Source organism: Cyprinus carpio, chromosome A16 (assembly GCF_018340385.1).
Source record: "Cyprinus carpio isolate SPL01 chromosome A16, ASM1834038v1, whole genome shotgun sequence".
NCBI classification, from domain to species: Eukaryota; Metazoa; Chordata; class Actinopteri; order Cypriniformes; family Cyprinidae; genus Cyprinus; species Cyprinus carpio.
The window spans coordinates 15093833-15119563 of NC_056587.1; the positions used below are offsets into that span (position 1 = coordinate 15093833).

The following is a 25731-nucleotide window of genomic DNA, read 5'->3' on the forward strand; positions in this document are numbered from 1 at the left end:
AGGTAAGTTTCCTTTTTCAGTGTTTATCACTTAAGTAAACAAAGGAAACAAACTTCTGATACACCACTTTCTTTTACTCTGTTCAGCTATATTTGATAAAACAGAAACTGCAATTTTTTAGAGCTAATATTTCCAACCTGGTTCTGCAGCTCTCCATCAAAATATCACAGCTCACTTTTATCCATGTTTGGATTAATGAAATTGGAACATCTGGAGTGGAACGTCACTGAGGTGTGTTATCATCTTGACATAACAGAGAAGTTCTCACAATTGTGTTTTCAGCCAAGTGCTTTGTGTCAGAAAATAGCAGTGAAATATTGTCTTAAAGATAATACATTTTTTATTTAATAGAATAAAAAATAACCCATATTCACGCTTATTAAGGAAACAGGCAGTCAGTTCATAAATACAGAGCATATGGAACGATGACATATGTTTACTTTTTAATTTGTTAAAAGGATGGTTCACCCAAAAATAAAAATCTATCATCATTTACTCACCCTCATGTTGTCATTACAAACTTGTATTAACCTACTTTCTTTCTTCTGTGGAAAATAAAATAAATATTTCGAGAAATATATGTTTTTTTTTTTGTTTTTGTTTGTTTTTTTTTGTCCATGAAAGTCCAAGAAGTTAGCAAGTGACTAAAATAATATATAAAGAAGAAGACCAAAAGAAAAAAAGAAAGAAAGAAAGAAAGAAAGAAAGAAAGAAAGAAAGAAAGAAAGAAAGAAAGGAACTATCCCTTTAGCATTACTTCATTTATAATAGCTAATCTTGCTTAGTGGTATTAAAAATATTTTACAGCATAATTTGTCTTTATTTGACTTAGTGTAAAACAAAACCATACTTGAGGGTCAGATGGTGCATTAGCAAAATTCCAAGGATTCACAGTGAGTTGCTGGCCACAGTGATTCACCTCTCACTGTTCTTTTGGCCATGAAGGTATATTATTATACAAGGCAGTCTCAGTTGTGTGAGAGAAGTAAATAAATGCAACAGAACAGCTGATATACCAAGAGCCCAAGAAAGATGGCATATAACCAAAAGCAACTGAAACAAGATTCAACTGGCCAAAGAGACATTCATTTCAGTTTTTCCCTTGACATAAGGTGCTTTCTGTGAAATTGTGTAATTTGGTAGTTATTCAAAATTCCATAATGTAAAAAAATAAATAAATTTAATTCCTTCACCCTAGCACTAAAAGGCCAGCTGTGCTTTATTCAGTCAGTGACTTCACATGCACATTTTGTAAAGGCACCACCTAATTGGGTTCAGACAGGCTTCGAAGAAACCAATACATCATGTCTTAAGATCTAGAACAGTGGTTCTCAATTGGCAAATTGTAAGTCTGCAAAACAAATGTTAATAATAAAAGGCAACTAACCATAAAACAGATACAACTCTGGTCCCATTAAAGATTCCTCACTACACGTTTTTTTTTCTTGATGCAGCCAACTGTCGCTGCTCAATGGTGCTAAAAAAGATTTAAGGTAATTTCTTGATTTAATTTTATATTTCCTGTTCATTATGCTCTAATGACTTTGAATGACTGAAACATGCATTTTCTGTAAAGCTGATTTGAAACAATATGTATTGTAAAAAGCACTAAGTAAACGTGAATTGAACTGAAACAAAATAAATAGAGAGCATGTTGCATGTCATGCCTTCATCCTCAACAAACCATGAGAAATAAATATTAAGTTAAAAGAAAAGCTATTGCCTACATTAAATGCAGATTAATTTGTGATAAGAATAAACATGGTCCAAATTTGTTTTGTGCAGTGAGCTATTGGCAGCCAAGAGAAGGACGTCAAATGTCAAAAGTCAAAAAAACAACAACAGCAACAACAACAAACACAAAAACAACAAAAACAGCACAAACATTTAGAAACTAAACATTCAAAAAGGCATGTCTGGTGGACATTGAAATCATCAGAATAAAGTAACTGTTTGCTTTTGCATGATAAATCATTTTAGGACTGTGTAAAACCTGGGCCTTGAGCCAAAACTTGTATGTCTTATCGGCCACCATAAGTACAGACAAATATTACTTGCATTAGATATTAATTTCAGTTATTCTCTACAAAACAGAAAATCCTGGAAATCTACAAATACAATACAAATTTCAATAGCAACAGCAGACAGTTAATATAACATCTGTGATCCAAAAAGCAGTCCCTCAGCTGAGCCATGACAAACAGTGTTTAAAGAAGAAAGTCTTCTTTAGTATCTTATGCTAAGGAACTTTGAAGAAATAGTTATTTTTGCTGCTGTAATATCCACTGTATTGTAACAGTACAGTAAATAACAGCACATTCTAGGCCAAGGATGTTCAAAAGAACTGTTATCCAAGTAACTTTTGGCAGCAGACTCTGAAAGGGGAGAACTGCTCAGTGTCAGACTTCAAGTGATTAACGTTCTCCAGTCAGACACATTTGGAATATTAAGTCATTAAGTTGGCTTGAGATCTATAAATTGTGGGCTAAAGCCAAAAGGACAAACAAGAAAAAGATAATGAGCCAAATTTAGGGCTTTGTCTGAGTTAAGGGAGTTCAAGGCTACATTTCCAGTAATTGCTCAGCAAGCAATTAGAAAGAAAAAAAGAAAGACAGACCATGAATAACAACAAGCTACACTGACAAGGGCTGGACACAAGGGAGGAGAGAAAAATAAAAAACACTACTGTAAGATAAACGACCAATAGTGCATTCATTTTCATTCAATTCAAGTTTTTCAATTCAAGTTTATTTGTATAGCGCTTTTTATGATACAAATCACTGCAAAGCAACTTAACAGAAAATTACATTTCTACAATATTTACTTTACTAAATATAGAATTTACAATATTCATAAACTTTCTTTATGACATCTTTTTCTTTTTGCCCTTTACAATCATGCAATGCCTCATGCCACACAGAGAAACTCTTCTCTGGAAGACATACTGTAAGTCATTTGATTTGAGTGATGTGTTTATAAGCTATATGGCAGAGAGCTGGTAAAGCATGATATTAAACACATTTGTCGAAGACATCATTATTTTTGATTTTTGATGCCGATAACTGAAGTGACACTTACTCTTAAATCAGAAACATTTCTAGGATCATCTGCCTCAGATGTTTCCATCTCTGTGTGAGAGCTACAATTCCCTTTTATGAGACTAGAGGAAATCCACTGTCAGACATGAGGTCTATTTTACAACTCTTACAGCTATTAAGTAATAAATAATACAAAGTCTTTTACAATAGTGGTTAAGATCTGGCTTGAAGGAAACCAGGGCTGCACTAATTTTTATTCATTAATAAATAACATTTGGTTTAACCTGTTTTTGTTATGTTCATTTAAAAAGTTTGTACTGTAATAAACTAATAACAACAACAATTGCATCAAATGCCTCATCTTTGTGTAAACTATGTACTGATCTAAAAATAGATGCATACTGTGTAAACTGTCAACTGTTGGTTTCTTAAATTGTCCAAAGGGTTTTTTTCATGCTACAAAAGCAACAAAATAAAACTATAAATCAAGGTATAAATCAGAGAACAGGTTTTAAGGAGACAATAAAAATCATGGCTAGCTTAAAACATCTTGAATAAAACAAATATAGATCATGTCTAAATATTTTATAAACAGAATGTATATCTCAAAACAAATTATTCTGAATTCTGATGAGATGCGTTCAAATCTGTTACAAATATATTTGAGTTACGGGAACTGTTGAACATCCTGTTGAACTGAATTTTAAATTTAAAACTGCTGTTTAGTTAGCTAAACTAAATAAAATCGTCAGATCGCTGTACCGCCTCAGTTCAAGCAGCCGATCATCTCTTCCTTTTTACCAGTTATACCATGAAATGAAGAGAAAATACTGATGTTATCCACTAGTTTGGGTAAAATGCATTTTCATTCAAACAGAATTAAATCATTCTTATTTTTCAGAATTCTGTACTGTAAAAAAACGGTTCTTTCAACTTAAAAAAAGTGTTTGTGCTGCCTTAAAATGTTAAGTTTAGTCAACTCAAACATCCAAGTTGTCATTAGCACAACTAAACATTGACTAAACTTAACAAAGCAAGAAGAACCACAAAATACATCACAGAGACCAGTGTCCCGGTTCTGTTGTGTTTTGTTTCTCTATGTTCCAGTTGCCTCATTAGTTTCTATGGTTTTTGATTTAGAAACTCCACACCTGTTTCTGTTTCTGTTTCTGATTGCCCTTATACCTATTTAAGCCCTGTGTTTTGCCTTAGCTTCTCAGTTCCGGTATTGGTGCTCTTTTATGTATACAGTATATCTTGTTTCTCTTGCCTATGGATTTATTTTTAAAGGACTTTCTTGTTTATTTTTACTCCTGCATTGTGTGCTTTCCATGTGACAGAATGAACAAATCAAGGAAGCAAAGAAAACTAGGCCAAGAAAGAAAACAAGAAAGGAACAGGGAAAAACACAAGTCCATGACCGTTACAACCAGCAGGTTCATCTTTGGTATACAGTCGTGGCCAAAAGTTTTGAGAATTACATAAATATTGGAAATTGGAAAAGTTGCTGCTTAAGTTTTTATAATAGCAATTTTCATATACTCCAGAATGTTATGAAGAGTGATCAGATGAATTGCATAGTCCTTCTTTGCCATGAAAATTAACTTAATCCCAAAAAAACCTTTCCACTGCATTTCATTGCTGTCATTAAAGGACCTGCTGAGATCATTTCAGTAATCATCTTGTTAACTCAGGTGAGAATGTTGACGAGCACAAGGCTGGAGATCATTATGTCAGGCTGATTGGGTTAGAATGGCAGACTTGACATGTTAAAAGGAGGGTGATGCTTGAAATCATTGTTCTTCCCATTGTTAACCATGGTGACCTGCAAAGAAACGCGTGCAGCCATCATTGCGTTGCATAAAAATGGCTTCACAGGCAAGGATATTGTGGCTACTAAGATTGCACCTAAATCAACAATTTATAGGTTCATCAAGAACTTCAAGGAAAGAGGTTCAATTCTTGTAAAGAAGGCTTCAGGGCCATCCAAAAAAAGTCCAGCAAGCGCCAGGATCATCTCCTAAAGAGGATTCAGCTGCGGGATCGGAGTGCCACCAGTGCAGAGCTTGCTCAGGAATGGCAGCAGGCAGGTGTGAGCACATCTGCATGCACAGTGAGGCGAAGACTTTTGGAAGATGGCCTGGTGTCAAGAAGGGCAGCAAAGAAGCCACTTCTCTCCAAAAAAAAAACATCAGGGACAGATTGATCTTCTGCAGAAAGTATAGTGAATGGACTGCTGAGGACTGGGGCAAAGTCATATTCTCCGATGAAGCCCCTTTCCGATTGTTTGGGGCATCTGGAAAAAGGCTTATCCGGAGAAGAAAAGGTGAGCGCTACCATCAGTCCTGTGTCATGCCAACAGTAAAGCATCCTGACACCATTCATGTGTGGGGTTGCTTCTCATCCAAGGGAGTGGGCTCACTCACAATTCTGCCCAAAAACACAGCCATGAATAAAGAATGGTACCAAAACACCCTCCAACAGCAACTTCTTCCAACAACCCAACAACAGTTTGGTGAAGAACAATGCATTTTCCAGCATGATGGAGCACCGTGCCATAAGGCAAAAGTGATAACTAAGTGGCTCGGGGACCAGAATATTGAAATTTTGGGTCCATGGCCTGGAAACTCCCCAGATCTTAATCCCATTGAAAACTTGTGGTCAATCCTCAAGAGGCGGGTGGACAAACAAAAACCCACTAATTCTGACAAACTCCAAGAAGTTATTATGAAAGAATGGGTTGCTATCAGTCAGGATTTGGCCCAGAAGTTGATTAAGAGCATGCCCAGTCGAATTGCAGAGGTCCTGAAAAAGAAGGGCCAACACTGCAAATACTGACTCTTTGCATAAATGTCATGTAATTGTCGATAAAAGCCTTTGAAACGTATGAAGTGCTTGTAATTATATTTCAGTACATCACAGAAACAACTGAAACAAAGATCTAAAAGCAGTTTAGCAGCAAACTTTTTGAAAACTAATATTTATGTAATTCTCAAAACTTTTGGCCACGGTACAAGGCAGGCAAAAACCATCTCCAGGAGATGTCTCTTCTCACCTTACAGAAAGAGTACATGTTCCAAGTTAAGATAGCTGTTTTAACACAGGGGATAGTAAAATGGGTATGCAAACATGTATTTAATGCTTTTATAGTTTTCTAGCATATTTAAATCAACTGCTCATGCAATGTTAAATTCATGTGTGGCCAAAATTACATATTAAAATCAGTCAGGTCATTTTGACATCCTTCATGAGGGATGCATACACTTTTTTTTTTTTTTTTTTTATCTAGTCACTCAAGTGTTTAACTCTACATTGCTTCAAGATAACTTGGGAGTTGACTAAAGCCAGCACAACTTGAGGTGATATATGGCTTAAGTTGGGAAGTGTGAGAGGTAAGGCTGTGTTCTCATTTAACAAAAATGTGGTCCCTGGTGACAAGATCATCCATTCATTATTGTGCCTCCAGACATTATATTAATTCTGTTCATCTGTGCAGGTAACATGCAAGACAAGATTTTGTCACAGGTCAAGAGGATCATAATGATCTTAAAGGGATACTCCTCCCCAAAATGAAAATTTTGTCATGAATCACTTACCCCCATGTCGTTCCAAACCCATAATAGCTTCATTCGTCTTCGGACGAATATCTAAACACAATTTAAGATATTTTATATGAAAACTGGGAGGCCTGTGACTGTCCCATAGACCGCCACATAAATAACAGTGTCAAGGTCCATAAAAGGTATGAAAGTCGTCATCAGAATACAAACCCGATTCCAAAAAAGTTGTGACACTGTACAAATTGTGAATAAAAACAGAATGCAATGATGTGGAAGTTTCAAATTTCAATATTTTATTCAGAATACGACATAGATGACATATCAAATGTTTAAACTGAGAAAATTGTATAATTTTAAGGGAAAAAATAAGTTAATTTTAAATTTCATGGCATCAACACATCTCAAAAAAGTTGGGACAAGGCCATGTTTACCACTGTGTGGCATCCCCTCTTCTTTTTAGAACAGTCTGCAAACGTCTGGGGACTGAGGAGACAAGTTGCTCAAGTTTAGGAATAGGAATGTTGTCCCATTCTTGTCTAATACAGGCTTCTAGTTGCTCAACTGTCTTAGGTCCTCTTTGTTGCATCTTCGTCTTTATGATGCGCCAAATGTTTTCTATGGGTGAAAGATCTGGACTGCAGTCTGGCCATTTCAGTACCCGGATCCTTCTTCTACGCAGCCATGATGTTGTAATTGATGCAGTATATGGTCTGGCATTGTCATGTTGGAAAATGCAAGGTCTTCCCTGAAAGAGACGACGTCTGGGTGGGAGCATATGTTGTTCTAGAACTTGGATATACCTTTCAGCATTGATGGTGCCTTTCCAGATGTGTAAGCTGCCCATGCCACATGCACTCATGCAACCCCATACCATCAGAGAAGCAGGCTTCTGAACTGAGTGCTGATAACAACTTGGGTTGTCCTTGTCCTCTTTAGTCCGCATGACATGGCGTCCCAGTTTTCCAAAAAGAACTTCAAATTTTGATTCGTCTGACCACAGAACAGTTTTCCACTTTGCCACAGTCCATTTTAAAAGAGCATTGGCCCAGAGAAAACGCGTGCGATTCTGGATCATGTTTAGATATGGCTTCTTTTTTGACCTATAGAGTTTTAGCCAGCAACAGCGAATGGCACGGTGGATTGTGTTCACCGACAATGTTTTCTGGAAGTTTTCCTGAGCCCATGTTATGATTTCCATTACAGTAGCATTCCTGTATGTGATCCAGTGCCGTCTAAGGGCCCGAAGATCACGGGCATCCAGTATGGTTTTCTGGCCTTGACCCTTACGCACAGAGATTGTTCCAGATTCTCTGAATCTTTGGATGATATTATGCACTATAGGTGATGATAACTTCAAACTCTTTGCAATTTTTCTCTGAGAAACTCCTTTCTGATATTGATCCACTATTTTTCTCCATAGCATTGGGGGAATTGGTGATCCTCTGCCCATCTTGACTTCTGAGAGACACTGCCAGTATGAGAGGCTCGTTTTATACCCAATCATGTTGCCAATTGACCTAATAAGTTGCAAATTGGTCCACCAGCTGTTCCTTATATGTACATTTAACTTTTCCGGCCTCTTATTGCTACCTGTCTCAACTTTTTTGGAATGTGTAGCTCTCATGAAATCCAAAATGAGCCAATATTTGGCATGACATTTCAAAATGTCTCACTTTCAACATTTGATATGTTATCTATATTCTATTGTGAATAAAATATAAGTTTATGAGATTTGTAAATTATTCCATTCCTTTTTTACTCACAATTTGTACAGTGTCGCAGCTTTTTTGGAATCGGATTTGTACTCTATCTGCCATCAGACGAGCAATCTGGGTTATATGAAGTGACGGGAACACTTTTTGTAAGCGAAGAAAACAAAAATAACGACTTTATTTAACAATTCCTTTGTCAACAGTCTCCTATGTGTCTGTCCATATCACTATATGCTGTGTATGCGCTTCTGTGTCATCCGCGCCACAAGGATGCGCTGTTTCTACGTGTATTTAGCTTTGATTTGAAAGAAAACAGCATATCCTTGTGGTGCAGATGATACAGAAGAGCATACACAGCATATGTTGATATGGAGAGACACAGAGGAAACTGTTGACAAAGGAACTGTTGAATAAAGTCTTTTTCTTCCCTTACAAAAAGTGTTCCCATCGCTTCATATAACCCAGATTGCACGTCTTATGGCAGATGAAGTATTCTGACGATGACTTTCATACCTTTTATGGACCATGACACTGTTATTTATCTGGTAGTCTATGGGACAGTCAAAGGCCACCCAGTTTTCAACTAAAATATCTTAAATTGTGTTCCGAAGATGAACAAAGCTTTTATGGGTTTGGAACGACATGGGGGGTAAGTCATTAATGACAAAATTTCATTTTGGGGTGGAGTATCCCTTTAAATATTCTTAACAGATCACTCTTGTTGTTTTTCATTGCATGCAGCTGGATATGCACAAGTTCTGAAGAGCAGTGATGTCGGATATACTGAAGGGCTTTAAAACAAGTCCTTCACCATGATTTACTGGCACACATGGATTACAAGCCAAAAATACGTATTGCTATATAAAAAATGTTATAGGCCTATATTATTATATTGTATATTATGCATTTATTTTCTATTATCTTGTAACTTTTATTTGCATTTACATTAATTGTATTTTCATTTGCAGATTTATATTTGGTTAAATGAAATGTGAATGTTAGAAGTTTAACAAGGTCGTAGTTCTTGTAATGAGCCCTATAAAACGAATATTGTTTCGATACAATCTTCAAAATGCATGGCACTATATTCAAAACTTGATGTAGATATTAACAAAATACATGAAAAGAATGAAGAAAAGGTGGGGGGAGGGGTTCAGTGAGGAGTGGTCACACTGTATGCACAGATGCGCTCGTGCAGTGCGACTGTTGTCTGGCGCTCCGACAGCTGTACAGTAAGTGCACGCAGTTCATTCTTGCATACAGAGGTATTGTTTGCATTGTTTCTGGAAATTGTTGTTGTTGTTTTTTAAAATAGGATATGAGGGGTTGTCATCTGAAGTGTTTGGAGACGACTAAGCACTGCTATAAATATGAGAGTTTGAATTAACTATTTGGAAACTGGTTTATATCAGTGTAAAGCTCTCTCTGCATTTTATTTAAAACGGTGTTTAAAAATGTGTTAATTTATTTTTCAGGAATTAGGGTTAGATATTTATTATAATGATGATAGCGATATTTTTAGCTGTTAAACATGTCTCCTTTCACATAGCTGCAAATAGTTATGCACATTTTCTGACAAACATTTTTTTAAAATTCAATAATATAATGAAATATTTAAATTACGTTTACAGAGCAACTTTATGGTCCTGACTGAAGAAAGCTTCTCGCAATCAGATGGTGTATATGAGAGTTTAGTCGTCGTTTCATACATTATCTCATAAAAATAAACATTTTCTGAAATAAGAAATGGAGCAGATTAATTGAGAAAATACTACTTAAAGCTGCTAAAAAAAGTACGCAAAAGTTGTTGAACTTTGAGTAGATAAGCCTGTTGTAAATATTTGTTTAATGTGGTGGAATGTCTTTTTCACCATACTTTCATGAATGTGGAAGATTTGGTACCTGTTCAGGAGTGGTCTGAGAGTCGCCATTCCATTAGCAGGAATTTCCTTCAGTCCTGAAGGAGTGTCGCCAGTCAGATAGGGTCCTGGAGGGAATGAAGATTTGTTGCAACAGTTTCTGAGGAACATGTCCTTGCATTGAAAATATATTCTTAATTTTTACAGCGATTAAATTAGAACAGTATTAGTATATCTGGCAAACCAACAGAATGGCAATTTTATCTAGACACAATTTGAATGGTTTGACAATCCGTTTACTGAAATCTAACAACGTCTTATAGTCTGAAGATCATTGAGGTTGTTTCTAGCAGGAATATTTTGTCAGTTTCAAAAGAGATGTGGTTACTACTCTGTTTTGAAGGCTTGTTAGGCATGTTAGTAAGTGGTGACTAGAATGAATTGGTAATTTAGGTGTTCAGAAGGGTTTCTAAGATGTTAGTTAGCAAATTTGGTGTATGTAGGCCAAAAATATGCTCTTGGGGTAAGGAATTTTAAAAGCCAACATAATTGCACATCTGGAGATTCAGTTAGAGGTGATCAAATCCATATGTGACCCTGGACCACAAAACCAGTCTTAAGTTGCACAGGTATATTTGTAGCAATAGCCAAACATACATTGTATGGGTCAAATTATAGATTGTTCTTTTATGCCAAAAATCACTAGAATATTAAGTAAAGATCATGTTCCATGAAGATATTTTGTAAATTTCTTAGCATAAATATATGAAAACTTCATTTTTGATTAGTAATATGCATTGCTAAGAACTTCATTTGGACAACTTTAAAGGCAATTTTCTCAATATTTAGATTTTTGCACCAGATTTTCAAATAGTTGTATCTCTGCCAAATATTGTCCTATCCTAACAAACCATACATCAATGGAGAGCTGATTTATTCAACTTTCAGATGATGTATCTGCGGTCACATATGTTTTATGCTGTCATCATGCTTGATCATACAAAAACATGGTACCATGGATTGTTTACATCATATATAACATATGCAGCTGTCTTATAGACATAGTCAATATGTCACATAAATGGGAGTAATTAGAAGAGAGCATTAAAGGCATTTGTTTACTAGGATGTGTTGTGCATTGCCACATGGTTTCTGTCAGCACTTGAGTGTTTGCAGTTGTGGAATACAATTCTACTTGAGGTACAGATTGTGTTATAAGGAAGGCAACTGGTTGTATGATTAGAGCCAAAGCTTTCTGATGCCTGATCTAGTGGCATGTTACCTATCCCAAAAATACATCTCGTACTTAAAATCAGTAAATTATTAGAATTAAATTAGAAAGTTGTGCTGTAATCAGTCATTTACTATTAAGAAATAGAATAATCATAACTTAAAGAGCTGTGTCTAAAGGCTTTCAGTTGCTCAGATTCGTGGAATGTTATGGTCATGAGATGATCTACAGAGTATTTTATTAATTTAATATGTTGTCCTATTAATATTTGTGTCAAACAGTGTCTGACCTCTGAAATCATAAGAAAGGAAACAAACATGAAATAAACGTGCATGCAAGGATTTGCCTCACTGAAGTAAAATGTCAGGCCCCTGGGTTTGGTTTTCTCAATCAGTCTACTCTCTCTTCACAGTTTAATTACTTCCATGTGCACATAATTTGATCCACCTTTCCTGTTACCCTTTAACATATGTGCCTTAACAGTTTTTCAATCTGTTGGTTCTGGCTTAAGAGTTTAAAACTCTCATTGGTAAGTTTGGATATTACAGTATTTGATTTTCTGTTCAAATCTGTTTATCAAAATTGTTGGTTAGGTTAGGAAGATTCCAAAGGCCTGGAACATGATTTTTGTAGAGGTGGACCCCGCTCCCTCCTCAGAATGCGATCTTGGAGGGGGCCTGAGTCAATATGCTGTCCAGAAACGATTGCAGCGCCCCTGACCAGGAAAGAATAAAATTCTGGTTACCACAGTTTGCAGTGAATTCAAGCAACTCTGCGACAAGATGAGGTGGAATCTAAAGAAGTGCTGATCTTATCTTGCTGATTTAAATAAAATAAAAGTAAAAAAAAGTTAATAATAATGATAATAATAGTAATAACAAGTAAATAAATGAATGAATGAAATTCCATCTGAAATTCTATCGGGTCAATATTATTTTGTAACTAAGTTTGATTTAATCCCTATATGGCGCAGAGAATCCCGAAAAAAGAACAAAATCCCGAAAAATATCACAAAAATATTCAGCAGCACAACTGTTTTAAAGATTGAATTGTTTCTTGAGCAGCAGATCAGCGTATTAGAATGATTTTTGAATGATCACGTTACACTGCAGACTGGAGTTATTATTTTAATGAATTATTCATCTAGCAAAATCACAAATCTTTTTTCCCCCCTTTGTGTTGAAAAAAACATTTTTTTTTTATTAAAATCCTTTAGAAATATTCTTAATTTTTCTCTTGTTTATATTGAGTGTTTCAAGAACAGCAGACCCCATCAAAGCACCATCCAGCACAACTGAGCAGCTCATAAATGAGCGGTGTGGCACTGAATGATTACTGAAAGAAGTTGTTTGGGATGCGGATGCAGATAACTTCAACTGAAACACAACAAAGTAAAAAAAATTTTTTGCTCTGTGATCTGTGTGCCTACTACTTGTACAGGAAGTAACAGCATCATGAAACACGACATAGAAGGCCATTTTATTAAGCATCAGAGCAAAGGAGCAGAATACAAATTAGATGTGATTTCCTTTGAGCTCCTACTTTGGGACAATGGGGACATGTGTAACTTTCTATGCATATGACATTTATAGATTTTGTACCTCTCAAAAAAATGAATGGAGAGAAGCAATTAGATACAGATGTTTCTATCGCCTCCTTGAAGGGAAAGTAGAATCTGACTGAATTTGATTCATGAAAAATAACAACAAAATATATTGCCCTTCATCTCTCTCTCCCATGCCAGAGAAATTTTTTTAGCTGAAAACTGACCCACCCTTAAAAAGATGTACATGAGTTTGTTTCTTCATTAGAACATATTTTGGGAAATTTAGCATTAATTGCTCAGTTGATCCTCTGCTGTGAATGGGTGCCATCAGAATGTTTTTTCCTCATTCCTTCATTAATTTGTGCATATTTCTCTCCTGATTCAGATGAGACAACTTTTTCACTGGATAAAGCAATATTATGGATAGAGGACTCATATTTTAGCAACTTTATTTATGGACAGGAGTCGTGTGGCTTTCTTGTGGATTATTGTGATGTTTTATCAGCTGTTTGGGCTCTCATTCTGACGGCACCCATTCACTGCAGATAATTCATTGGAAAGCAAGAGATGTACTGCTAAATTTCTCCAAATCTGTTATAGGATTAAAAAATAAACTGATCTACATCTTTGATATATGTGTTATTTGATTAATGGCAGACAGAGGCAATGTTTGAAACCTGTTTACAAACGATCCATTTGAATTCAGAGTGTGGCTTCACAAAAAGGGTAGGAATGATCTGAACATTTATCACATTTTTCTTTTATTTTTCTTCAGAATATAACAAAATCTTAACTACTGAAAACGTTACATGGGACAATGGGAAGTCCAACATTTATGTGGTTGTTGGGTCCAGTCTTAGGGAGATTGGCACAGGAACAGATTGGCATTCCTTTCTTCTCACCACATGAAAGAGTCCAGGTCGTGGGCTATGAGAGCTTGAGGGTTTAGACAGGCCCTTGGTTGACCTTAAATTTCACAGCTGCTCTGTGTGTGATACATGCTCTTTGCTGACATTCCAGCACAAACAATTCTTAACAGGAAAAATAAACACTTTTGTTTGTGTCACTGTAGTAGATCTTTTATTAGGACATTGTTATATTTTTAGTTCATTTGTATAGCAGACAAACAGCCAGGTAGATTGATTTCAGCACATACAAAAAATCTATATATTTTATACACATTTATATCAAAACAAAAACATTTGAAAAATATACAAAACACTAAAAAAAAATAATGTGTTAGCTCAACAACAAAAAAATTTACACAACTGTTTGCATCAATATTTTTGAGTTATGAAAACTTCTAATGAAATTAAGTTTAACCAACAAACTAAACTGAGTTACAAGAACTTAATAACTTACATAAACAATAAAATAAACACATTGCACATTGTAACACAAACTCATTACTAATAGAGTCAATGTAGTGTTTACCTTCATGTGGTCTACTCTTTAGCACAATGGTAACCACAAAAACTTCAGCATAACAGAAATGTCAATCATAAACACTAACAGGTCTTTCCCTTCACTAAAAAACACTTGATTTCAACATTTACTCTTCTTATCCAGTTCTATGGAAAGCATGCTGGGAACCAGATTTCCAAAGTTAACAAGACCATTTTACTGAGTTACTACAACTTCATTTTTAAAGAAATTTGAGTTTAAATTATGCACAACATTAAGTTTAAGCAACATTAAGCATGTCAAGCATTAAGCAACATTATTATGTCAAGTGAATTCAACAAAATATTGTTTGCAACTAAAAGGTTAAATTGAATTATTAAATTTTTAACTTGCAACCATGCATTTATTTAAGTTGTGGTAACAAGTCCCCTGAATAATTATTTGAGTGAATGAGAAGAATTTGTCTTCATTAGTGATCTGTGAGTATGTATCACATAGTATTTATTTATCCCATAAATCAAATAACATTGAAACATATTATTCATAATAACCTATAAGTATAATCATTCTTTACTAATTTTATTGTATTTATTGTTCCTTGTTTTAAAATATATATTTTAAAGAATAATTGTATCTTTCTGATATATTTATTTTACTTAGATTTTTTTTTGCTCCACATTTTAACATTTGCTTAAGTTAGGTTTAATATCAAGTGGTACTAAATTTATTAGAATTATCATGCAAAAATTATTTCTTCTTATTTTCTGTTAAGGTCTTCGGGACGTGTTCAGACAATGGGGAAGACACGGGCGTTTATTTCTGGTTTAATCATCATATCATGTTTTCTTGTAAGCACTGCACAGCAAACAGGTAAACACTTTCCAGACAAATACTTGACACAACCAATTTACTGACTATGAATAATTGACTGAATAATATATGGACTTTTATTTTAACATGGCCCAAAACCCATGAAATGAAAGTTATTGATACTATTGATGGTGAATGTTATGTGTGTTTAGTGTTTTTGACCAACAACTATTTAATTTTCTATTTTATTTATGTAGTAGTTTATATTGTGGTTTGTATTTTTTTTATAGTTTTTTTTTTTTTACGAAATTAATATTTCAGCAAGGAGAATGCATCAAAAGTGACATTACAGACTTACATTGTAACTATATATATATATATATATATATATATATATATATATATATATATATTAGGGCTGTCAAATGATTAATCACGATTAATCACATCCAAAATAAAAGTTTTGTTTACATAATATATGTATGTGTACAGGGTATATTTTATTATGTATATATAAATACCACACACATAAATTATATATTTAGAAAATATTTACATGTATATACATTTATATATTTATATTCTTATATATTTTATATTATATATAAATATATTTAATATATAAACATAACATATTCTTCTTAAATATATACATGCATGTGTGTGTATTTATATATACATAATAAATATACACAGTATACACACATATATTATGTAAACAAAACTTTTATTTTGGATGTGATTAATCGTGATTAATCATCTGACAGCCCTAATATATATATATCAAATAAATTATATTATTTTATACTTTCAATTCATCAAAAATTCTGAAAAAAAAAAAACTATCATGTTTCCCACAAAAAAATTAAGCAGCACAGCTCTTTTCAACATTTATAATAATAAGACATGTTTCATGAACATCAAAACAGCATATTAAAATTATTTCTGAAGGATCATGTGAAACTGAAGACTGGAGTAATGGCTGCTGAAAATTCAGCTTTGCCATCACAGGACTAAATTACATTTAAAAAATGTATATTAAAATAGAAAGCAGTTATTATCAAATTAAAATAATATTTCACAATATACCTCTTTTTAGTGTTTTTGTTTGTTTGTTTGTTTTATTAAAGACATGCAGCCATGATGACATAAGAGACATCAAACAACATCAACAAAAATCCTACCAACCCCCAAATTTTGAACAGTAGTGTATATTTCTGTCATTTATGTCCCTTATGTCTTGATTTTCACATGTTGTCTATTATACACTCATTGATAGGATGCCTGGATGAAAACCCTCCATATGACATTGTATTCCTTGTGGATAGTTCTAGCAGCATCGGTACTCGAGACTTCCGGGAGGTTAAGATGTTCATGCACACTTTTGTGGATGGTTTGGATATTGACATGAAAAAGGTACAAGTTGGCATTGCTCAGTTCAGCACCGATCCCCACAAAGAGTTTCTGATCGGGGACTACGCAAACAAAGCGGAGCTGTTTAAGAAAATAGATAACCTTCCATACCGAACAGGAGGCACGTACATGGGAAAAGCCATGAATTTCCTTAGGGACAACTATTTCACGAGTGCGGGTGGAAGCCGTATCAATGAAAAAGTGCCTCAGATTGTTGTGGTGATCACAGACGGAGACTCAGCTGATGATATAAAGGGACCTGCTAGAGATCTGCGACAGATGGGTATTATCATCTTTGCCATTGGTGTTGGTCCAACCAATATGACAGAGTTAAAGGCCATCGCCAACAGCCCACCTGAGCGTTTTGTGGTTAATATAGACAATTACCAAGCACTGCAAGGACTGACGACAACCATGAAGGAGACAGTGTGCATTTTGATGAGGGATCAGGGGAAAGGTAAATTGAGTTTTTAAAACTTTGTTCATAAGTCAACAAGCCTGTATATACCTGATATCTGAATCTATTTCTGGTGATCTAATCACAAGTGTTCAAGCGAGATTGTAACAGTGTTATTTTAGTATTATTTATGTACAATTATATTTATTATTAATATTTTGCATTTTAATGCTTTTAATTTTTCTTTAAGTTTTGACTTTCATTTTAGTTAAGTTTTAGTACTTTTTTGTGCTGTTGTCATTTATAATAGTGTTTTTTGTTGTTGTTATGGCATTAATTAATTCATTTCATTTCAGTTTTAGTTTTAGTAACTTAAGTATTTTAACCTAAAAAGAAATTAGAAACTAAAACTAAAGTTTTTGATCTAATGTTTATATTTTATTTAATTTAAGCTTTTTTTCAGTTATCAAAATATTTGAAGTTTTAGTTAAGAATAACAACACTGACCTGGCAGAAACACACATCTGAAATGTGTCTCCTCTGACCATGTGTGATTTTTTAGGAAGAGGGTCTCTGATATTATGACTATATACTTTGCATCAGTGATGTCACTAACATCACCACTTTACTGTGTGTTATTGTATATTGATAATACACACACCCACAAAAGCAGTAAATACATAATGAAAAGATAATTCATATCAAGCACGTTGAGAATCATCATTAAGTCTTGTTCATGTATATACTGTATGCATTTTAAGTCAGAGCTGTGGCGTACTGGGCTATGCACATGCTTAGTACATATAAAAAGCCAAAAAAAACAAACAAACTTATATTTGCTGTGCTCATGTCTCACATCTTTTACAGTGTTTTTCACAATATGGCCCAGTATTTTAAAAATGCGGTGCTCAAGTTAAAAGAAGTTCTGCCCTGTTTTTAAAAGCATTCTGTGTTATCGACTTTTATCTTAACTTTGTAGAAAAGATCATCAATGGTTGATTTGTGAGCAGTGACTGTGTAATATATTGAATATTCAAGTATTTATGTGCGTAAATATATTAATTAATTGTCAATTTCCATTTTGTGTCCATTTCAGCCATTGCCCCAAAGTTTGCTGATGTATTTATCCTGGTGGATAGTTTGGCTCAGGGGGAAACACAGCAGATAAGGGAACTCCTCGACCTACTGGCTGTGCAGCTCAGTGTGGGTGACGGATCTCATAAGATCGCACTGGCTCAATTTGGCGAGAACGTCGTCAAGGAGTTCCTGTTCAGTGACTACAAAGTAACAGAAAAAGCCAGAGAGTACATAAACCGGTTCGAGCCCAGGCCCAATGGAGAGCGAAAAATAGGAAAGACCATAGATTATGTTCGTACTAACTTCCTTAACACGGCATCAGGCAGCAGAATTGCTAAAGGCTACAAGCAGTATCTGCTGGTGCTGAGAACAGGGAACTCTTCTGACTCCACTCTGAGGGCCATACGAACAATGAAGAACGAGGATGTGACCGTTATTGATATCAGATTGGAAGAAAATTTACACTACCTTTTCCCTACGCTACAGACTTTCCAGGTTGACCAGAATATCATTGATGTTGCTGCAGACATCACGAAAATAATTCAGGAAAAAGAAGTTTTCAGTGTTACAGGAGGTTAGTTTTCCTTTATTATAACTAAATCAATACAGATATAACAGCACATTATGTGTTATATGTTCTTTAAGGTGCATTAAGTAAGTTTGACACACAAAATATGAAGTGTTTTTGATTAAAATGAGATGAACACTCCGTCAGATCAGTGACATTGAAGCTGTTTTATTCTATGTAAGGTGGGTCCTCCCCTCTCATGGTGGCTTCCATGTTGAGATCATGACAAGCTATGTTTTGCAATTCAACCAAATAATAAACATAATTGTCAGAAAATATTAACATATGTTGCATATTAGTCATCTCATGAACACCATTTGTACTCCAGAGCTGACGGGGGCAGCAGAGAGACTAATATTGTTGTCATGTTGAGAGCTAGTTAAACTTGAATAAAATTCAATAGTACCTTATTTGATTAAAAACCATGCAGTGTACACTTTAACATAAAAATATAACTTTAATATTATGTATAATTTTGTGATATTATATATATATTACATTTTCTGTTACTTTTAAATTTCACCACACTATTTTCCACTTGTTAATTTATATTAATGTATTTTATTTGTCTTTGAACAGATTGCAGTTCAGCCCAAGTGGCAGATATTGTGTTTATTGTGGACGAATCGGGTAGTATCACCAGAAGCAACTTTGATCTAGTGAAACGTTTCCTCCACCGCACAATAAGTGGCCTCGAGGTGAAGTCTGACAGTGTGAGGGTGGGAATGATTCTTTACAATGACAAACCCAGTGCTGAATTCTATTTGGACACTTTCGTTAACAAGAGTGATATTCTGAACTATATTAAAATCATACCGTACAGAGGTGGAGGAACCTCAACTGGTGCTGCCCTGAAGTTTGTTAAGGACAATATCTTTACTAAGACGAGGGGCAGCAGGAAAGATGTCGGTGTTAAGCAGATTGCTGTTGTCATCACTGATGGCAAGTCACAAGATGATGTCACTGCCCCAGCTGCTGAGCTGAGGCGCTCAGGGGTCACTGTATATGCCCTCGGGGTGAAGAATGCTAGTGTCGAGGAGCTCAAAAAAATAGGATCCTACCCTGAACGGCAGTTTGTGTTCAACGTGGACAGTTTTCAGATGCTTACATCGCTGGAGAAAAGCCTCAGAAAGAGCCTTTGTAAGGTCGTGGTTGATAGAGGTTTTGAGAAGAACAATAGATTCATCCTAAAACAAGGTAAAAGCAACAAACAATGTAGGCAATGAATTAAAAGCATCATTAACTTCATTTAATTGATTGATAAATTTGATAAATTTGTTAAAAAGAGAAGTTAAAGTCAGCATGATTTGTTTTACCTCATAATTTTTGATGAAAATCTCAACCATTTTATATAATGGTTAAAGGAGACTCAGAGAAATTAACCTAAACACTTAACCTAAAGAGCTTGTGCTGAATATCTTTATATGCTTTAATTAAGTATGTTACAATTGCCTTTAGTTTTCCTTTATAATTTCTTGTACTTGTAATTCAATCCTCCCTTTTAGGGTGTGTGAACACAGAAGAAGCCGATATATATTTCCTGTTGGACCACTCTAGCAGCAATCGCGCCGACTTCAAAGACGTGAAGAAATTTATCCTAGACTTCCTGCAATTATTTAACATTGGACCCAATCGAGTTCGTGTGGGAGTTGTGAAAGTTGAGCATGATCCGACTCTACAGTTCAGCCTGACAGAGCACAAAAACAGAGTCTCCTTAGAAGCAGCTGTAAATAACATCAATCAGCCCTATGGAGGTACAGAGACAGGCAAAGCACTAACTTATATGGCCAGTCTCTTTAGTCAGGCAAAAGCATCTCGTTCAGCAAAGGTGCAGGAGATTCTCATTGTCATTACTGATAAGGAATCCCAAGATGAAGTGAGCGAACCAGCGGCAGAGCTGAGTATTCAAGGTGTTTCAGTCTATGCCATTGGAGTAAGGGATGCTAACCAGGATGAGCTATTGAAGATGACGGCTGACGCAACTAAGCAGTTCTATGTGAGCAACTATGATGCTCTGAATGCCCTCAAGAATGAAATTGTCACAGATATTTGTTCACAAGAGGGTAAGACTAATCAATCATACATATACTGCAAAAATTGCATGTTTTTGTCTGGTTTAAAACGAGACATATTAAAAGGCTAATTAAAGATATACTACCATTCAAAAGTTTGAGGTCAGTATGATTTTTTTTTTTTGATAGAAATTAATACTTTTATTTAACACGGACGCAGTGAATTGGTGTGACAATAATATTTATAATATTACAAAAGATTTCTTTTTCAAATAAATGCTGTTCTTTTGAACCTTCTGTACATCAAAGAATCTGGAGGGGGGTAATCATAGTTTCCATGAAACTTTTATGCAACACAATTGTTCTCAAAATTAATAATGATAATAAATGTTTCTTGAGCACCAAATCAGCATATTAGAATGATTTCTGAAGTATCTTTTAAAACTGAAGACTCAAGTAATGGCTTCTGAAAATTCAGCTTTGCTGTAACATGAATAAATGTTTAAAATTCCTTAAAATAGTCATTTTAAATTATTATAATACTTCACAATATTACTGTTTTTACTTGGCAAGTGATCAAACAAAAAAAAAAAAAATCCTATGAACCACAACATTCTGGATGGTAGTGTAGCTTAAAGATTTTATTTTTCATTTTAAATATGTTAGATATATTTACTGGATTTTTTCTGCTTTCTTTAGCCTGCAAGAACAAAGTGGCAGATATCATGTTTTTGATTGATGGCTCTTCTAGCATTTATAGTCTAGACTTTACATCAATGAAGACATTTATTACCAAAGTCTCGAATGGTACCGTCATTGGAAAAGATCATGTGCACATTGGGGTGGTCCAGTTCAGCGATAATCCACAGCAGCAGTTTCCACTCAATAGGTTCTACAACAAAGATGAAGTAGAGGAAGCGATCGACAGCATTAAACAGCTAACAGGGAACACATACACAGGGAAAGCGCTCTCATTCATTTCAAAATATTTTGACAAGTCCAATGGCGGTCGGCCTGATGTTCCACAGTTCCTTGTAGTTATCACAGATGGGGAAGCTCATGATGCTGTCGCTGCACCTGCCAAGGCCATCAGAGACAAGGGGGTCACCATCTTCTCAATTGGTGTGGGCAGTGTGAACACCACACAGCTGTGGGAGATCAGTGGAACTCGAGATAAAGTATACATGGAGAGGGATTTTGATGCACTTCAGTCCATTGACAAAAACCTCCAATTCAAGCTCTGCAGCACTGAAACAGGTGAATCATAAACGTTCCTAAAATGTTCCTGTATGCCACGTTTACAGCACACCCCTGTTTAAAAGATCAGCTTTGTGTTTCGGATGTTGTTTATTTAGGGTTTGGCAAAATTTTTGAGTTGAATTGTGAATTCCGCAGAAAGATGAATTTACTGATTTATATTTCCACGAAATTCAACAGGTAATGGCATACTGGGAAATGAAGGGGTTTTCACCCTTGGTAAATTTAAATTTAAATTTATATAGGTCAGTTTTGCAAACAATTTTGCATTAAGAGATTGTCAAACCAACTTTCAACATTTATTTTAATGAAACTTCCTTTTTTAGTTAAAAATTATACACTTATTTTAGTTGAACTGATAAATTCTACTTCATTGAATTCTTATTTGAACTGCAATTCTGCATCCTGTTAGAAACCTGTTTGAAATTATTAAAATGCAACCATGTTGGTTGACTACAAAGTTTTGCTTTGAACAACATTACTATGACCAGCATCAAGCAAGCACTAGAATAAACCATTTTAGACCAGCCTGGGATTTTTGGGCTGGTTTAAGCTAGTATTGGATTACATGATTTCTTTTAATGGAATATTAATAAACCTTTTTCTCATTGTACTTCTTTAGGATGTCCAAGCACGCAGTTGGCTGATGTGATCTTCTTGGTGCAGTGCACCAGACGGATTCGTATTCAAGAATTCGAAATCATTAAAACGTTTTTAATTTCCGTGGTTAACAGCACACAGATTGAAGACAATCTAATTCGCATCGGCGTTATTGTCTACTCAGGCACTCCAAATCAATTCACTTTAAACCAGTACAATAATAAACGTCAGGTAGTGGAAGCCATAAAAACCTTGAAGTCCCCACCTGGAAATGACAACACGGCTAAAGCTCTGGGATACTCACTCAATTACTTCAGCGAAGAGAATGGTGGGCGCCAGAAACGGGGCATCCCTCAAATACTGTTCATAATTACAGATGGTAATGCTAGAGACCAAGAAAACTTACGTGCACGGGCTGATGAGTTTGAGGCAAAATATATAAATGTGTATGGAATTGGAGTGGCTAGAGCACAAGAGAGTGAGCTGGAGATGATTTCCAAGAACAAAAACAAAATCTTCCACGTTGATAATTACGCGGGTCTTCAAACACTGCAGACGAACATCTCCAGTGTGCTTTGCAATGCAACCAAACCAGGTAAAAGATTTTGCTTCAGAATGACTTCTTGATTTAGATCTCAGATTTATCAACGTTTAGAATTGGCTTGTCTCAGTTTGATTGTTCTGTCTTGCAGAATGCCAGAAAGAGGTAGCGGACCTGGTGTTTCTGATTGATGGATCTGAAAGCATCAGCGAGGAGTCATGGAGAACCATGATTGCTTTCTTGCTAAATGTTGTGAACCAGCTCCGTATTTCTCCAGAACTTTACAGAATTGGTATAGCCCAGTTCAGCAGCTCATATAAAAAGGAGTTCTACTTAAATGAGTATGACAATGCAGAGGAGGTGAAATCAGCAATTCGGCAAATCACACAAATTAAAGAAGGGACAAAAATTGGAAATGCTCTGCATAACGTTGCGGAATTCTTCGAGGAGAGCAAAGGGAGTCGCAGACAGAGCAGTGTACCGCAAAATCTTGTACTAATCACTGATGGAGTTTCATCAGACAGTGTGAAAGAAGCAGCCGATTATCTCAGACGCCTGCAAATTCAAATTTTTGTGATTGGAATCGGAGATGTCTCGATGCCACAGCTCAGCTATATTGCCGGGTCACCAGATAGGTTATTCATAGTGCAAAACTTCAACTACCTTAATCTGACAATAGCAACATTTGTTTATGCCCTTTGTGTTCCACCAAGTGACGAGCCAAGTGAGTAGAAGTACCATTTATGTGTGATATTAAATTGTAGAACTGAAAATAAAATGATATACCTTTAAGACTAATTAGGAATCCACAGTATATTTGTACCATATTGGTTATTGGCCGATATTAGACTTTTTTTATTTATCAGATTTGTTTGATATTGGATATTTAATTGTTAGAATTAATTGTTAATTTCCCAGATTTTACCCATCATCTAACTCTCACTTAAAGTTAATCTTTATTAACACTAATGATTTAACTAATTATTTACTGTTAAATTAAATCTAGCAATCTAGCAAATCTCTAAATGTAGATTTTTTATATTGCACATTAAAATGTTCTGATGCCTTAATTCAACTGTAGCATTTAAAATTTTGTTTTACTTTTAAGTTAGGCAAAATAGGATAGAATTTAAATATCAGCCATTTATTATCTTTAGCATGAAAATAATTATTCATATATGCATATAATTATTCAGTTATGCATATTGTTGTGATTAGAACATTGAAAGCATTTAATTTATCACATATAAATTCTGTCTCTCTTTATTTAGGTTGCTCTATTGACATTGGCATCGGATTTGATAACTCGCGCACCAGTTCAAGTTCTCTGTCAATCTTTAGAGACCAGGAAAGGCTGCAGTCCTACCTGCCCGAGATCATCCGCTACATTTCAGTTGTGCACAACCTGTGCTGTTTCCACAGCCCAACCCTCAATACCAATGTAGGCCTTCGACTGGTTGATGCTAATGGGAATATGTTAGATGACTTTTCCTTCAAAGAGTACGATGAATTTGTGGTTAAAAAAGTGATGGCACTTCAGACTAGACAATCTCTGAAATTCAACACTCAGCTTCTACGCTCGTTTGAAGACAAGTTCAGAGCTTCAAATTCTGGTGTTAAGGTGAGAACAGCAGTTACCAGACCAGCCCCTTTGAAAAATACATGATTTGATTTGCTATAATTATTCACCAGTTAGACCACAATTCAACCAGCACTGACCGCCATAAATCAGCATGAACCATCAACTATTCATGTTGGCCTAAACTGGTCTTTTCATGGAAGAAAGTTTTTCTTTGATTTTTCTTTTTAGGTGCTGATCATCTTTACAGACGGGCTGGATGAGCCTGTTGAGGACCTTCTGCTTGCCGTCAACAGCCTCAGGATGAGTGGTACAATGATTAAACAACATGAATTTCTTTAAAAACCTTTGTTCAATAGCTTTTCAACAAAAGCAACTTCATACTGTGCAGTTACAGTTACAGATGTGCCTGCTTTAAATCAAAGGAGGTGGAATATGCGTTTACTCAGACTACCTTTGTGACATTCACAGGTGTAAAAGCGCTGATGACTGTGGCGCTAGAAGGATTTAAAAGCACTGCTGACCTGCAGAGGCTGGAGTTTGGTCGAGGGATGCACTACAAGCAGCATCTCTCTATCGGCATGCAAAATGTGGCCAGTGTCATGCAGAAAGAAATTGTAAGTTAATGTAAATCACCAAATCATAGACAAAAGGATGAGACTGAGAAAATCAGATCATGGCAATGAGGCAATCTATATTTTGGTGCTATGAGAATGGTCAGGCCTTATTTGTCACATGTAAGTACATTGTATATGAAATATATTAGTAGTCAAATGGTTTGCCTTAGTGATCACAACAGTGTTTTGACTGCTGTGTACATAAATGGCTTCCTGTGGGAGGGAGTGTGAGGCTCTCTAAGAGGAAGAGAAACAGCTGTAAGTTTTTAAAGAGTGCTGAAGAAGATGTCAGGATGTCAATTGTTTGGTTCAAAGTGTCAACAGTTACTCCATAACATAAAACACCTTCCTTTGAGTGTTTCTCGCTCTCTCACTTTTTTTCCACAGGATACAGTTGCCTCAAGGGAGTGCTGTAATGTGATGTGTAAATGCATAGGTCATGAGGGAGCACGTGGAAAATATGGTCTTCCAGGGATTAAGGTCATTAGATTTTTGACTCAAGATTTACTG

At 35.3% G+C, this 25731-nt stretch overlaps 1 protein-coding gene across 1 annotated transcript in view; it reads left to right on the forward strand.

Annotated features, from left to right (window-relative positions):
- The first annotated feature begins 9423 nt into the window (after nt 1–9423).
- LOC109110461 (collagen alpha-6(VI) chain-like) overlaps nt 9424–25731 on the forward strand; it is a 32484-nt gene continuing 16176 nt past the window's right edge. The window contains exons 1-13 of the mRNA XM_042772909.1: nt 9424–9542; nt 15123–15220; nt 16440–17030; nt 18067–18621; nt 19195–19812; nt 20121–20678; nt 21327–21884; nt 22507–23079; nt 23177–23749; nt 24297–24646; nt 24836–24914; nt 25076–25221; nt 25609–25701. Of these exons, the coding sequence (XP_042628843.1) occupies nt 9430–9542; nt 15123–15220; nt 16440–17030; nt 18067–18621; nt 19195–19812; nt 20121–20678; nt 21327–21884; nt 22507–23079; nt 23177–23749; nt 24297–24646; nt 24836–24914; nt 25076–25221; nt 25609–25701 (4905 nt within the window). The 5' untranslated portion in view covers nt 9424–9429. The remainder of the gene's footprint in view (nt 9543–15122; nt 15221–16439; nt 17031–18066; nt 18622–19194; nt 19813–20120; nt 20679–21326; nt 21885–22506; nt 23080–23176; nt 23750–24296; nt 24647–24835; nt 24915–25075; nt 25222–25608; nt 25702–25731) is intronic.